At 46.2% G+C, this 16204-nt stretch overlaps 1 protein-coding gene across 4 annotated transcripts in view; it reads left to right on the top strand.

Annotated features, from left to right (window-relative positions):
* NAP1L4 (nucleosome assembly protein 1 like 4) overlaps positions 1 to 16204 on the top strand; it is a 71465-nt gene that overhangs the window by 666 nt on the left and 54595 nt on the right. For 2 of the 4 annotated variants that reach the window (XM_075928138.1, XM_075928137.1), the window contains exons 2-3: positions 8309 to 8340; positions 14872 to 14933. In XM_075928138.1, coding sequence (XP_075784253.1) covers positions 8327 to 8340; positions 14872 to 14933 — 76 coding nt within the window. In that variant the 5' untranslated portion in view covers positions 8309 to 8326. Of the gene's footprint in view, positions 1 to 1022; positions 1950 to 8308; positions 8341 to 14871; positions 14934 to 16204 lie in introns of those variants that run through there. The other 2 variants (XM_075928139.1, XM_075928136.1) reach the window with 2 other exon arrangements.

The following is a 16204-nucleotide window of genomic DNA, read 5'->3' on the forward strand; positions in this document are numbered from 1 at the left end:
CCTCCCGCCAGGCGTGCGGAGCGCGTGCGAGCGTCTCGGCTTGCAGTCGCGTTTGGTGCCTACGGGGCGCTCACAGCGGAAGGACTGGGGGGCCCAGTATAGAGACAGTAGTGGAAGAAGAAAACCGCTAAATTACACCAGTCATCTTGACCTACTTGCCCCCAGTAGGAATATGAAGCCGATGTGTTAGTTGCTGCCTACAGAATTGTATATAACAGGCCTGACGTGGAAAGTTTTAACTTTTCTGTGATTTGGTTGATCTACGGAGTGGGGGGGGGCTTACCAAATTAATGGTTAATTTTGGACAGTTTCATGGTCATAAAATTTTACTTGTCAATGTCATGATTTTATTTATTTAAATTTGAAATATAATGGTGTAGTAATTATGGAGCTCCTGACCCAAAAAGGAGTTGTGAGAAGATGACAAACTTATTATAGGGAGTGGTAATGGTGCTGCTATGCTTTTACATTAGTGCAGGTCATGGCACTGTGTTCAGATCTGGCCGTCTGGAAAATGGCTGTTGCTGGCAGGGAACTCAGCTCTAAATGCAGACGTAAGGATGGTAGGGTATGGTATTACTTTAAAAAAAAATAGTCTAGCAGCACTTTAAAGACTAACAAAACATGTAGATGTAGCATGAGCTTTTGTGGGCACAACCTACTTCTTCAGATGAATGAAGTTAATAAAGGTCCAGTTCTAAAATAAATAGGGAATGCGGGTTTACAGACTTTAGGTAGCACCATCCTTGACACCACTGCACACCTAGTTACAGAACTGTCTTCACCCACAACTTTTTCTGATTTGGAGACGTGTGTCTCAAGTCAGTGGCATAGCTGTGGGCAACTGCATGGTCCCTCAGCATGCCAACATCTTTATGGATGGCCTTGAACACCATTTCCTCAGCTCTTGCCCTCTAGAACCCTTACTCTGCTTATACTACATTGATGACATCTTTATTGTATGGACCCACAGGAGACAGACCCCTGAATTTTACAGGGATTTCAACAACTTCCACACCACCATCAACCTCAGCCTGGATTAGTCCACACGTGAAATCCACTTCCTTGACACTACAGTACAATTACACGACAAACATGTTTCCATCACCTTATACGGAAACCTACTGACCATTACACTTACCTTCATGCCTCTAGTTTCCATCCAAGACATATTTCTCAATCTATTGTTTACAGCCAAGCCCTAAAATGCAACTGGATTTGCTCCAATCCCACAGACGGAGACAAACACTTAAAGGATCTATACAGAGCATTCTTAAAACTGAAATATCCACCCAGAGAAGTGGAAAAAACAGATCAACGGACCCAGAAGAGTACCCAGACATGAAATACTTCAATACAGGCCAAGAGGAGAAAACAAGAGAACACCACTTGCCATCACCTATAGCCCACAACTTAAATCCCTCCAACACATTATCAACAAATCTACAACCTATCATGGAAAATGACCCCCTCACTCTCATGGGCCTTGAGGGACAGGCCAATCCTCGCCTACCGACCACCCCCTAACCTCAAACAAATTCTTTCCAGTAAGCATGCAGCACACTTTCTTCATTATCATCCAAGAACCTACCCCTGCAATCAGCCCCTGTGCAAACTTTGTCCTTACATCTACATAAGCAATTTCATCATTGGACCCAACCACATCAGAGGCTCATTTAATTGCATATCCACTAATGTGATCTATGCTAGCAATGCCCCTCTGCCATGTATATTGGCTAAACTGGACAGTCTCTGCGGGAAAGAATTAATGGATGCAAATCAGATATCCAAAAAGGCAACATACAGAAACCTGTTGAACATTTTAACTTGCCCAAGCTCTCCATAATGGATCTCAGTCACCATGTTGTGTCAGGCCAATTCCACAAGCCAAATACACAGGGAAGGCTTGGAACTTAACTTCATTTACAGGTTTGGGACCTATCACAAAGGTATGAACACAGACATTTCTTGGCTAGCACACTACATTCCACATCCTAATGACTTAAAAAACCAAACAATGGGTATTTAAGAATAACTTGCACCTTCTCTATGACTTTGTGGCATGAACACTCTATTTCTTTCCCCCTTTTTCCTTCTCCCCAACTCTCCATACCCTTTTTATTTTGGAACTGGATCTTTATTAACTCCATTCATCTGAAGAGGTGGTTTGTGCCCACAAAAGCTCATGATACCATCCACATGTTTTGTTAGTCTTTAAGGTTTTGCTAGACTATATGTTGGTTTTTTGGGGTTTTTTTAAGTTTTTTCCAGTTACAGACTAGTACAGCTTTCCCTCTGAAGCTTATGGTATGGTATTGTTACCCTTAGTTCTGGGCTGCTGTCTGCAGATCTGGGCCCTCAGCCACCAGCTGCCACTCTGCTCTGAAGGCAGCGTCACAGAAGGGTAGTATTGGTATGGTATTGACACCTTTCTGAGCTGCTGCTGGTAAAACTGGGCACCCTATTCACAATCACCCAGCTTGGCAGGCAATTCAGAAATAAGAGTGGCAATACCATCATCTCCCCTAAAACAACCGTTTGCCCTCCCCTTCCTGCAATGCCCTTTTGTATCAGAATCCCTCAATTTGAGAAACTGGTCTTTTCTGTGAAATCTGTATATTGTATGGTAAAAGTACACATAAGAATAGATTTCACATAAACCATATTTCAGGGTCCTTGATGTGGTTGTGAAAAACATGAATTTGGTAGGGCCCTAGCTATGAGGAATGGCAGCATTCAATCTTTCCGCTTGTTAGATTCAGAATACTAGTATTTAGCAACTTTATCAAAGTACAGGCAGTCCCCGGGTTACGTACAAGATAGGGACTGTAGGTTTGTTCTTAAGTTGAATCTGTATGTAAGTCGGAACTGGCGTCAGCCGCTGCTGAAACTGATCAGTTTCAACAGCAGCTGAATCTGGACACCAGTTCTGACTTACATACAGATTCAACTTAAGAAACCCAGGCGTCCCCAAGTCAGCTACTGCTGAAACTGATCAGCGGCTGATTCCAGGAAGCCCGGGGCAGAGCAACTCTGCCTCGGGCTTCCTGTAGTCAGCCGCTGGTCAGTTTCAGGAGCGGCTGACTTGGGGACGCCTGGGGCAGAGCAGCTGGGGTGTTGCTGGGTTGCTCCAGTAGCGCGGGTCCTTGGCGCTACTGGAGCAACCCAGCAGCACCCCAGCTGCTCTGCCCCAGGCGTTCTGATTCAGCCACTGCTGGTCAGTTTCAGCATCAGAACGCCTGGGGCAGAGCAGCTGGGGTGCTGCCGGGTTGGTCCAGAGCGGCGCTGCGGGACCAACCCGGCAGCCCCCAGCTGCTCTACCCCAGGGGTAGGCAAGAAAAGCCTGGTCTTCTGGGGGAGGGGGGGCACTAGCTGCACCCCCCCCCCCCCCCCCAGCAGACCAGGGAGACGGGGGTGGTGGGACGCCCAAGTCCTCCATGGCTTTGCTCCGTCTCCCTGGTCTGCTGACCTGGGAGACCCGGAGCAAAGCCGCAGAGCACGCGGGCAGCGGGACAGTCCAGGCGCGCCGCGGCTGTCCCACTGCTGACATGATCCGAGGCTTTGCTCCCCATCTCCCTGGTCTGCTGGTCAGACCAGGGAGACGGGGAGCAAAGCTGCGGAGCACGCCCGCAGTGGGACAGCCCTAGCGCGCCCAGGCTGTCCCGCTGCGGGAGTGCTCCAAGGCTTTGCTCCCCGTCTCCCTGCAGACCAGGGAGACGGGGAGCAGCTTTTCTCGCCCCGGAGGATGGGGGTGGCCGAGCGTGGCACATCTGGGCGTCCCGCCGCTCCCGTCCTCCGGGGCGAGAAAAGACCCGTTTGTAACTGCGGATCCGACACAAGTCGGATCCGTGTAACTCGGGGACCGCCTGTAGTGTCTAAGTGCCAAGCAGGAGAAGGGGCTTATTGAGCTAGTTGCTGTACAAATAGTAGGTGGTCCCTGATAATAAAAGAGTTTATGGTCTAATTCGGCAAGATATGCATGCACATGGGACACAAGCAGAGTAGTGGCATTAGACACAGTAATTGTGCTGTTTGTTTATATTCTTTTTGAGGTTGTGTGTTTTAAGGATGGGAAGCCGTAACTGGTTACCTGGTAAGCATTGCCTTACTGGCATGCTTACTGAGGTAACTGGTGCTGGAGCAGCCCACCTACCCACGGAGTGGTGTGCTCTGCCGGGCTGGGTAGATAGTTAAACTATGTTTAATCAGCCTAGTTAACATTTTTAATGGGTTTTACAGCCCTAACATGTTTGCTTAGGAACGGATAAGTACAGTACATGGAAAGAAGAGGGAAGGGAGGGAATTGGATGGGAGAAGATGGTAAGAAATTCGGCAGGTGTGAGGTGAGGTGTAGGAGACAAGACTGTGAGAATAGACTGTTAGAAGGGTTGGAACAGCCAATCAGCAAACATATCCAGTCATAACTACAGAAAGTTCTCTAAGTGGGCAAAGGTCCAAAGGTATGTTTTGGCTTTTTGACTACTTCTGCCCCTACTGGTTGAAGTCTCTGGGGCTGACTCTTTTTTATAGCCCTCAAGGTGAGGTGGGAGAGGGAAGCTACACTGGGTTCTAGTGCACCTGGAGTGGGAGGATTCCTGCTCCACAACTCTAGATCTAGGGCAGTGATGAGTAACCTTAGGCTAGTGAGTGGGACATGTGAGTGGCCTTCCTTCATTTCAGTGGGCCCCAAGATTGTCATTTCCAGGACAGTCTTCCAGTATAGGGTAGTTTTGCTAAATGTGTTTTTGTACTTAGATTTTGCAAGCTTTTCTGACTGAACTAGATATATAAAGGGGCAACTGGTTTCCTGGTAAGCATTGACTTACCAGGGTGCTTACTGGGATAACCGGTTGACTGGTGTCTGGCCTGGCTGGAGTGGCCTGCCTGCACATGGCATGAGGGGCTGCTCCGTCCGGGCTCATTGCACCACAGGCAGGAGCTGCTTTAGCTGCCCTCTGCCCACGACACAGCAGGCAGTTTAACCAGTTACCATCTTAAATTGAATGTTACATCCCTAGACTGAATTGGATTAGCACTTTGATTAGATGGGGATGGAATGCGTGGTGCTCATTGTCAATATTGTGTGCAATCAGCACAGATCTTGCTTCACATGCTCTTGTTTTACGTTCATATCACTTTAGTAATACTGGTTGGGGGGGGGGGGAAGGAACGGAAACCAGTGGAATTTGGCAACTCTGTGATTTGCACCAGTATACTCAATTTCTTGTGACATTCAGTCTTGTAAAATGGTGCTTCCTGATGTTAAACTTGCATGGATGGCCTTTTTCGATGCTGCATCCATTACAAGTGATTCAAACCCTCCCCTCTGGGACTGAACCTTTATTGTTGGGACTATGTTGAATGAGACCCTTCCCTATCCCCCAACTGTTTCCAGTCCTATTCTGCTTCAACTAACTTGTATGGTATCTGGTTTGCATCAGACAGACTTTGATGGCAGAATGTTTCCCATTACTGGTGAGGTGGTTTTTTTTTTTTGTTTTTGGCTTTGTTTGTTCTTTTACTATTCAGTCACTAATGGCTTAATCTATATATATGTGTGTATGTGTGTTTATCTGTGTTCCTTTTTTGAGTCTGTCCATTTGTTTGTCTGCAAGTCCATTTGTTCAAGAACTTCTAAACAGTAAGAGCTAGGACCACCAAATTTGGTATGGAGCTTCCTCTTATCATAATTTAAACCAAGGTCAGAGTTTGGCTGTGCCAGGAAAATGGGGAGTGCCTGGAATGGTACTCTTTACATAACAACATGGAAAGGGAGGGGACTGATCAGAGGACAGCAGTACTGCTAAGTGACCACGGGGCAGCTGCACCAGCAAGAGAGTAGCCATCTGGGGGCAGAACTTCACTTTATTGTCTGCTGGCCACCAGACTGGGTGAGTGATCCTCTGCCCCAAAGAGTGCTTGGAGGGGGAGCACCTCTTGGGCCACCCTGCTACCATGAGAGGTCCTCCCGCAAAGAGACTAGGGCCAGGAATGGCAGCCTGCTCCCCCCCCCCCCCCCGAGGAAACCTTCCCTCCCCACTCCAGAGGAGAGGCTGGGAACCACTCCATTCCTGACCAACTGCAGGCAGGGACAGGGCACTGGAGTCCTGGGCTGGCCCTGAGAGCTCCCCCCTCCCCTCCCCCCCAGATCAGATGCAGGGAGGGGGAACCGCTAGAGATTGGGGAATGCCCCTAGAGGGCGCACTCTCTTATTATTACACTAGTCTAGTGAGACAGAAAAACTGCAAATATTGTCTACCAACAAGCTCTATCTAATGTTTGAATTGCTTTCCTTTTATTAATTCAAACTTCTTTTTCCTTCATTTTGAAAAATACAGCAATTTGCATGAAGCATATACACTTTCCTTTTATTTTCCAAACAAACCCAAACTCTGGGTACATCTGCTAGTTTGAAGATAATGGTTTGCTCGAGCAAACCATGACCATAATTTGTCTTACAATGCTTATTGGTGCTGATGCCAATGAAATAAGTCTCTTGATTCTCAGCTCCAATATTTGAGGTGCAAAAGTTACAAAACTATAAACTGAGCTTGCTTATCATGGAAATAATTATGGCAGTAAACATGAAGACTCATGATAACACTTAATTTCTCATCAAAAAGCACTCAGGTTGTGAGTTGCATTTTAAAAGAAGCTGGCTCTTTCTTATTGACCTTCCAGAACATTTTTTATTATTTGTTTCTGACACCAAAGACATTAGTAGGCAATTCCGTGATCTGTGGGGAGAACTTGTTTTAAAAGTTGTCCTGTGCTCATCTTTAGTGTACTCTGATTGGAAGAGCTCTGTTTGAGTCTTCCTTCAATAAATATTGAAATGCTTGGGTAAAGTTCCAGAAGACTAGAGTAAAGCTAATGTGTCTGATTTTTAAAAAGGTAAACAGGGTGACGTGGGTAATTATAGATCGGTCAGTCTGCTGTTGATCTCTAGGAAGATGATGGTGAAGCTGAATATAAAACTGAGTTAATGAAGAATTAGCAGAAGGCAAAGTAATTTAATGGCAACGTTAACATTCACAGTTACATGCAGGCTACTGATACATGTGGGAACCTGGTTTAAAAGCTGTCTTCCTGCATGCGCTGGCCCCTGGGGACTCAGCTTTCCTGTGTGTAACTGCTGAAATTTTCAGTGGTTACACGGTTACTTAATGGAACACATTTTAACATCACTAGTTGTCAGTGTAGCACTGGCCAACAGAGCTACTGCAATGCATAGACATGGGAATCTAAAGTAGAAATAAAGAGGTTATTTTATGTCTTTTTGGCGCTTCTACAACTGCTGCTGGAATGCCATATTCAGCTCTGGTGCTTGCACTACAAGAAGGAAGTTAGTTAATAAACTGGAGAGAATTCAGAGAAGAGCCCTGAGAATGATTCATAGGTTAGAAATTACCTTATAGTGACCAGGCTTTCAAATCTATCTATTTAGCCTAAGAAAGAGACAATTAAGGGGCTATTTGGTAGTAGTCTGTGAATATCAATACAGAAAATAAATCTTTATGGATTCTTCAGTCTAGCATAGTGGTTCCCAAACTGTGGATTGGGGTCATGACCCACTGTGGGACGTCATTTTGGCGGGACTGGTATTTGAGCTGCTGGGGCCTGGAGCTGAAGCCCAAAGGCTTGAGCCCTGGGTGGTGGGCCTTAGGTTACAGATCCCCCACATGGGGCTGAAATGAAACCCTTGGGTTTTGGCTGTGGAAACCTCCCTTGACTGCCTGGGGCATTGGGACTTGAGCAAACTCAGGATTCAGTCCTGCCAGCTAGGGTCATACAGTTATTTTTGTTATCAGAAGGGAATTGCGGTGCAATGAAATTTGAGAACCACTGGAAGCCAAGAAAGGTATAACATAATACCATGTCCAGAATTTGAAACTAGATCAGTTCAGAATGGAAATAAGATTTTTTTAACAATGATGATAACCAATCATTGGAACAATTTACCAAGGAAAGTGGTGGGTTTTCCATCACAAACAATTGTTAAATCATGATTGAAAGTTTTTCTAAAAATATGCCAGAGCATCATGGTAGCCTGGAGGAAAATATTTAGCGGGCTGTATTTTGCCCATCCCTGGATGAGAACAACTGTTCATAAATTTACATTCAGATGTGAGGCTCTGTCTTTGTAGTCCTTTGAAAATGTACAGTCCATGAGATCCTGCTTACGGCTATTAGTATATTGAGTGTTTCTTGGTGTTTCCTGTAATTATTACTAGGTTTTAATCAGATTTTGATAATTTTATATCTGAACAGTATTTTGTCCTCTAAACATTTTTTTTTTAATTTGTAGGTGGGTACAAGAATACAGATGGCAGATAACAGGTAAGTGAGAATGCTCTCAAAATCTATTCTAAATGGAGATGTTAACTATCAATTAATTAACTAATTGAATTATCAATGGGGCTTCCATCAAGCATTTGATTAGTCAATAAGGACTAGCATGTGATCCTCCTTTGAAATGTACAAGAGCCTGAGCAGGGGCTTGTGTACATTTCAAAGATTGAAACACCCTATGGCGCCATGGAGCTAGAGCTGGGGGGAACTGGCTTTCAAGCTGGCTACCTTTGGCGCGCGCACGCACACACACACCCCTTCCGTCTGTTGCTGCCTCTTGTGATTGAGGCAGCAAGGGGGGGAAGTGACTAGCCAACTAATATGTCGACTCTCTAATAAGCTTTTGCTTATCAGATAGTCGACTAGTTGATTAATTGCTTATATTCCTAGTTCTAAACACAAATAGTTTGCAGCTCACCAGTATCTTAGTGAGTGGCTCTCATGAAGCTTGGATAATCAAAAATAGAGGTTAGCTAGAACATAATGCAAAAAAGAACAATGAATCGATGCATGAGGAAGTTAAGACTGTTTAATTTGTTAAAAGTAACTGCCTTTACTGTAATTCTATTGTAGCATATATATAACCTGAAAGTGGATGTAGTCATGTAGCTGGGAGTTGCATAGCTAATCTAACTGGAGTCAGTGTACCTTAAGTTGAGTTACTGCAGGGGACTGATGGGAGAAACTCTTCAGTTGACTTACCTTACTCTTCTTGTTTTGGTACAGTAACAGAGTTGACAGAAGAGTGATCTGCAGTCGATTAGGTGGGTCTTACCTAGACCTAAATTGACTGACAGTTAATGGGTCTCAGAACATGGTTCTGGGCTGTAATCTAGATGTAAACTCAGAAAAAAATCCCTTTTGATTTTGAGGTCTTACAGGAATAGAGAAACAATCTCAGCTTCGTGGCCCTGTGTTACTAGATTTGCCCAAGACTCTGGGGTATGCTCATTTATTAGGGTTACTTTTATGGCACTTGGGGGAGGTTAACAATTCTATCAGGGTATGTCTAGACTTCATGCCTCTGGCGACAGAGGCATGTAGATTAGACTACCTGGCATAGGAAAAGGAAGTGGTGATTTAAATAATCGCTGCTTCATTAAAATGTAAATGGCTGCCACGCTGAGCAAATCAGCTGTTTGTTGGCTCAGCGCAGTAGTCTGGATGCTCCGCGGTCGACATCAAAGGCATTTGTTGACCTCCCAGGCATACCTGGGAGACAATGTCGCCAGAGGCATGTAGTCTAGACGTACCCTCAGTGTGCTGCTTGCACTTGCTTGGGCTCTCATATGGAGCTGAATCACCCTGCTGCCAATTTCCCCTCCCACTGGAGCTCTCCTGCAGGAACTAAGTTCTTCAGGAAGGGGTTTTTCCCACCTTAGCAATACACACACAGACATTCACACCCACTAACTGAGCACCTCTGAGAGGACTAGGTAATCATCAATCACAAGCTGACCCCTCATATGTCCCAGACTCAGCTGGCTGGGTTTAACAGCAGTGCCACACTGCACCCTCATGTGCCTTTGGACTCCGTGAGCTGGATTTAACAGCACTTTAAGCTGCCATCCTCATATGCCCCCAGGTTTAGCACCTCTCTATTCCCATTTTCATACCACAGTTATTCGCTGGTAAACCACACGATGAGCAAACCACATAGGATTCTGAGCACTACAGGGATCTTTAGCTTGGGTACAAGAAGCGTTGTTGCAGAGTGAATGGGGAAGCCAAAACAACACCTCTTGAGGAAGAGTGAATGAAAGAGAGAGAAGTAACTAGCTTAATAATGAACGTTATTTATTTCTGGTTAGTGAGGTATGTATGTATGCATACATGCATGCATGCATATACACAAAACAGTAACAAGATTCAATCTAACAGTTTAGATCGGGCAGAGTCAGGAGGCTGTGCTGGGGGGGGGAAGGAAAGGGGGCGAGAGAGAGACCTCACTACTCTGTGGAGCTTGTGCTGATCAGGGGACCAGATGGTGATGGGAGCTGGGGGTCCAGAAGGCAGGAAACAAGCAGAGGCACCAACCTGATCATATGGGAGATGAAGTCTCAGTGGAACTGATGCAGTTTAAATTGAGGTATCAGAATAGTTTTTCTTGGACAAGGGTAGGAGTTTTTATAGGGACAGGACAATAGTTCTAAGAAAACACTGGATTTGTTTATGGATAAATAGAGGCGAGACAATGGAGACTGATCACACCTGGTTTTGGGTGATGTTCCTTGGAGGAGCTCACAATGCAACTAGGCAGTTTCAGTATTTTGGATGTCAATAGGCTCCATTACTAGAATTGGTCTGAAGCAGTGGTCCCCAACCTTTTGGGGCTGCCGTGCGCCCGGGAGGCGGGGCCGCGACCCCGGGGCAGGGGCCGGCACCGGCATGTGCCGCGACCCCGGGGCAGGGGCCGGCACCGGCATGTGCCGCGACCCCGGGGCAGGGGCCGGCACCGGCATGTGCCGCGACCCCGGGGCAGGGGCCGGCACCGGCATGTGCCGCGACCCCGGGGCAGGGGCCGGCACCGGCATGTGCCGCGACCCCGGGGCCGGCTCCATGCATATGCCATGCGCACAAGGGCGGAGCCAGCCTAGATTATTCGACGGGTGAACAAAATCGCCTGGCGGGTGCTATGGTGCTGGCAGGCACTGCGTTGGGGACCACTGGTCTGAAGCTTCAGGGGGTAGCCAAGTTAGTCTGTTACAGGAAAGAAAACAACAAATGGTCTGATAGCACTTGATAAACTAACAAAACATGTAGATGGTATCATGAGCTTTCGTGGGCAGAGCCCACTTCTTCAGATGACCAGAGTTATGAGTTTAGGATGTGCACACCCAAAATAAATAGGAGAGGGGAAGGGGAGGGAAGAAAAAGGAAGGGAGGTGGGAGTGAGAGAGCAGAGGGAATCAGTAAGTATCTGAAGATTGGATAGTTAAAATGAAGCAGATAAGAATCATAATTAATAGTATACTTCTGAGCTGTTTGCACCTTCAATGGCTGTTAAGTTGGTAGTATCCCAACCAACTTTCATCATGATTGAGTTCATTAGCATGTGAATTGAATTTGTGGATGAACTGTAATTCCAATGCTTCTTTGTGGATCTGACTTGTAGAACTGGTTTGTGACAAAACAGCTACCCAGAGATCTTTTAAAGAGTGATGTGGAAGATTGAAGTGTTCCCCAATAGGTTTCTATATGTTTCCTTTAAGTATATCTGATTTGTGTTCTTTGGTTCTTTCCTGCAGAGACTGTCCAGTTTGTCCAATATATATAGCAGTGGGGCACTGCTGGCATTTGATGGCATAGATCAAATTACTGAATGTGCAGTCAAATGACCTTTTGATTTGGTGGCTTATGTTGTTGGCTCCAGTGACGAATTCACCAGTATAGATATGTGGGCAGAGTTGGCATAATTTTTGGTTGCAGGCTGGATTCCTGGAGGCTTATGATGTGGTTGTGTGACATGGTTACCAGAATTTGTTTCGGGTTAGGGGTTGTCTGTAAGCAATAATAGGCTTTTCTCCCAAGGCATCTGAGTGTGAGGGATCATTTTCCAAGATGGGTTGTAGATTGTGTATAATGCATTGGAGGAGTCTGAGTTGTGGACTATAGGTAATAGCAAGAGGAGTTCTGTTGTTTTCTCTTGGAGCTGTCTTGAAGTAGTTCATGTCTGGGTACTTTTTTGGCTCTGTCAGTTTGTTTTGCACTTTTCCAGGTGGGTATTTCAGTTTTAGAAATGCTCTGTAAAGATCCTGCAGGTCAGTGGTCCCCAACACGGTGCCCATGGGCACCATGGCATTTGTGTGCGCCCACCAAGTGCTCAGGGCTGGCCCCGCCCTGGGCGTGTGGTGCATGCGCGGTGCCGGAGCCGGCTCCGGGTGCATGGCGCATGGGGGGCGCCGGCCCCAGGAGCACGGTGAATTGGCCACCCCGGGTGTGTGGCTATGGGGAGCTCTGGCCCCCAGGCGCGCGGCTATGGGGGGCACGGTGAGTTGGCCACCTGCTCCCCAGGTGCGCGGCGCATGGGGAGCGCTGTACCCAGGCGTACGGCGAATTGGTGGCCCTGGCCCCATGGCGCGGGGGTGCTGGTTTTGGGCGCGCGGCTCTGCATGACGCTGGCCCCAGGCTTGCTGCAAATGGGTGGCCACGCGGCGCATAGGGTTGCTGGCCCCAGGCACGTGGCTCATGGAGGTATGGCGTATGCGCGGCCTCGCCCCCGGGTTCGCAAGTGTCCCCGCCCCCTGGCGCTCGGCAGGTGAATGGCCACGCCACCTGGCACTCGGCAGCTTCAAATGGTTGGAGACCACTGCTGTAGGTGATTGTCTCTGTCTGTGGGGTTGGAGTAAATCCAGTAGTATCTGAGGGCTTGGCTGTATACAATAGACTGAGAAATGTGTCTGGGATGGACTCTGACTCCTACCCCTCTTCCTATTTCTTCCCTCCCCCTCACCTTCCCCTCCCCTCTTTATTTTGACTGTGCACATCCTAAACTCATAACTCAGGTCATCTGAAGAAGTGGGCTGTGTCCACGAAAGCTCATGATACCATCTACATGTTTTGTAAGTCTATAACAGCGGTTCCCAATCTTTTCCAGGTGGGGACCCATTTTGACAATTCAGGAAAACTTGGTGACCCAAGGCAATTCAAAAACGGGAGGAGGAGGACTGGTAGAGCCAACTGGGAAGACACTTGGCGACCCTTTTGAAATGTAATGGCAACCAATGTTTGGGTCCCGACCCATAGGTTGGGAAACCCTGGTCTGTAAAGTGCTACCAGACCATTTGTGTATGTGGGTGTGTATTTATTTATTTTTAAAAGAATTGGTCTGATAATGACTAATTTGGGTGTGAGCAGGCATGAGTTCATTAGCATCTGGAGCAGAGATTTCCCATCAGGCAGTGCTTCTCTGCTTTTGGTATCCCAGAGTTCAGTGCGGTTCCTGCTTTGGAAGAGCTGGTCTCCATTTTGTATGCTAATGGAGATGTCTTTCTGTGCTGTCTTCTATGCAGATGAGGCTGGGGTGTTTCCTTAATTCTGTCACCCTTGTCTGAAGCAGTTTAGGTGTGTGTTTCCCCAGCCATTTCATTGCTTTGTCTTTGATTCTACAGAGGCTGGGGGAGGGGGATGGTTTTCCATGAGTGTCACTCCCTGGCTTCCCAAGAGCACAGGGCTGGTACAAGTTTACCTGCTAAATCGACTGACAGTTAGTGGATTTCAGAGCATCGTTCTGGGCTGCAATGTGATGTAGACTCAGGAAAAAATCCCTTTTGATTTTGAGGTCTTACAGAAATAGGGAAATAATCTCAGCTTTGTGGCTCTGTGCTATATTTTGTTCTTCTGGAGTTCATGCTTTTGTAGAGTCCCAACATTGTTACTTGCTCCCGTTGGTGGCGTGAGTCCCCTGTGTAATTATTCTATTTTGTACTAATAACATGTTGCTTATATGTTAACCTCCTCAGGGGAAAAAGGACATGTTATTATCTTGATTTTTGTACAGAGCTGGACAAGCTGCATAGAAGAGAACTTGTATATTGATAGCAAAGGTTCAGCTTTAACTAACTTGCTCTGGGGCCAATCTGATTCTCAGATTTCTTTAATTCTGGTTATGGGGGCTTTTTTGGTTCAGAAGTATATTCAACATCTATTAGGGGTGTAAAATACCATTTTAATTGGTTAACTGTTTAAACATGAAGTTAAACTATTTAACCAATTTTGGTGGGGGGCTGGAGCAGCCCATCTTCCCATGCCCCCTGCGGCAGGCCATAAGAACATAACATAAGAACGGCCGTCAGACCAAAGGTCCTTCTAGCCCAGTATCCTGTCTGCCGACAGTGGCCAGCACCAGGTGCCCCAGAGAGGGTGGACCGAAGACAATGATCAAGCGATTTGTCTCCTGCCATCTCTCTCCAGCCTCTGACAAACAGAGGCCAAGGATACCATTTTGTCCCCTGGCTAATAGCCTTTTATGGACCTAACCTCCATGAAATTATCTAGCTTCTCTTTAAACTCTATTATAGTCCTAGCCTTCACAGCCTCCTCTGGCAAGGAGTTCCACAGGTTGACTATGCGCTGTTTGAAGAAGAACTTTCTTTTATTAGTTTTAAACCTGCTACCCATAGCAGCCCCTGCTTGCAGCCTCCCCCCAGGGGTAGGCAGGGAGCTGCTCCAGCCCCTACTGGTTAACCGGAACCAGTAAGCATCACCCTAATATGTATGAGTAGGGAAACAAAACACTGCTTCTGACTTCCATGGGACAAAACAATTAATTTGCTATCCAGACTCTGATTTCTCAGCAATCTAAATACAAGCTATCGATGACAACGGACGTCTCTTAACAGGATTTACATGTTTTAAACTTCTGCTGGGCATTATAATTTTAAAATAGTTTTCTTTTGTATGTAATAGAAAATAAAATACTGTTAGTGATTTTGTAATTAGATGTGACAAATATTTTTTAATATACTGAGATGGTATTACTTTTTGATGTGTAAATCTAACTTTGTTGGCTTTTTTTAGTAAAACAGATGATACTGCTTCAGATTCTGTGGAAACTGCTAAACATGCAAGTGATAAAAAAGGTAAGTATGAATAATAAGTAACTGTATAAAGTTACATTAATATTTTCTAAGCTATGTAGAAAAAAGTAGTTTTTATGCTTAAGGCCAGCAGAGAAAACCACATGCTTCATATTAGGCTTCCAATCCCTACTATTACATTGAACCGGACATTTTTCTAAGGCTTCTGAAGCTTTTTAAATTTTCAACAGGCTTCTAGAGGGAAAGAGTTAAACATGGATTTTTTTTTTCCTACTAAGGGTACCTGCTGCTTCCCATAGCAAAGTTGAACTTTGGGAGCTATGCAGTAGATCTCAACTTCCACAGTAAGACATGACAGAACAGGATCTCACAAGTATTTGGGTAACACACCATGGCCTGGTCTATACAACATGGGAAGATCCAAGTAAGATATGTCGACTCCAGCTATGTAATTTACGTAGATGGAATTGCATAACTTAAATTATTGTTCTGTGCTGTCAACACAGCAGGAGGCTGACAAGAGCAAACACTACAGTTATTGTTCCTTACTCCTTGTGAGGAGCAAGAATACTGGCACCGACAGGGGACACCCTTTGAGTTTAATCTAGAAGATCTATACTACGCCTGCTAAATTGAACCCCAGAACATCCACTGTGACAGTGTCGCTCTTCCATGTAGTGTAAATGTGCCCCTAGTGAGGAGTGCAGTAAATTGTAACTCCATGATGTCCAACCAGTTCTGAGGTGGCTGTATAGTGGCTACTGCTATAGCAAACTAGCCACTCTTAACTGACCAAATACACATGTGGCTAGTGTGTTGGATGCCATGGTAATAATCCAAATCTTGAATTGCATTTGGAAGTGAATAATGGTCAGTACAATGCTCATAACACCTTATCGATCTCAAAAGATGGTTGTTTACATTCTACATTACTCAAAGCTCTTTACTATTTTCAAGGGCAGCTCCAGTTTGCACTCTGGCCAAAAATATAACCTAGCAGAGGGATGAGAGTGTCACCTTGTACATGGTAGGGATGTTAGCGTGTAATTGAACAGTCGTGTAAGAGCATCAACATTTTAGTGGGTACATGACTATTCGAAAGTCCTGGGGAGCAGGGCCAGCAGCCAGTGCACTCCAGCCCCACTCTCTGTGGGGTGGCAGCAGCACAGGGCAGTAGCAGCCCATGTCCTTGGGCGGGGGTGGAGGGGCGGTTCCGAGCTCCCTGCGGACAGGGGCTGCTCTGTGGATGTGGAGCTGTCTCTGTTCGTGGAGAGCTCAGACATCCTTCCTCCCCCCGCCCCCGCCCCCCCATG

This window comes from Pelodiscus sinensis, chromosome 4, assembly GCF_049634645.1.
Source record: "Pelodiscus sinensis isolate JC-2024 chromosome 4, ASM4963464v1, whole genome shotgun sequence".
NCBI classification, from domain to species: domain Eukaryota; kingdom Metazoa; phylum Chordata; order Testudines; family Trionychidae; genus Pelodiscus; species Pelodiscus sinensis.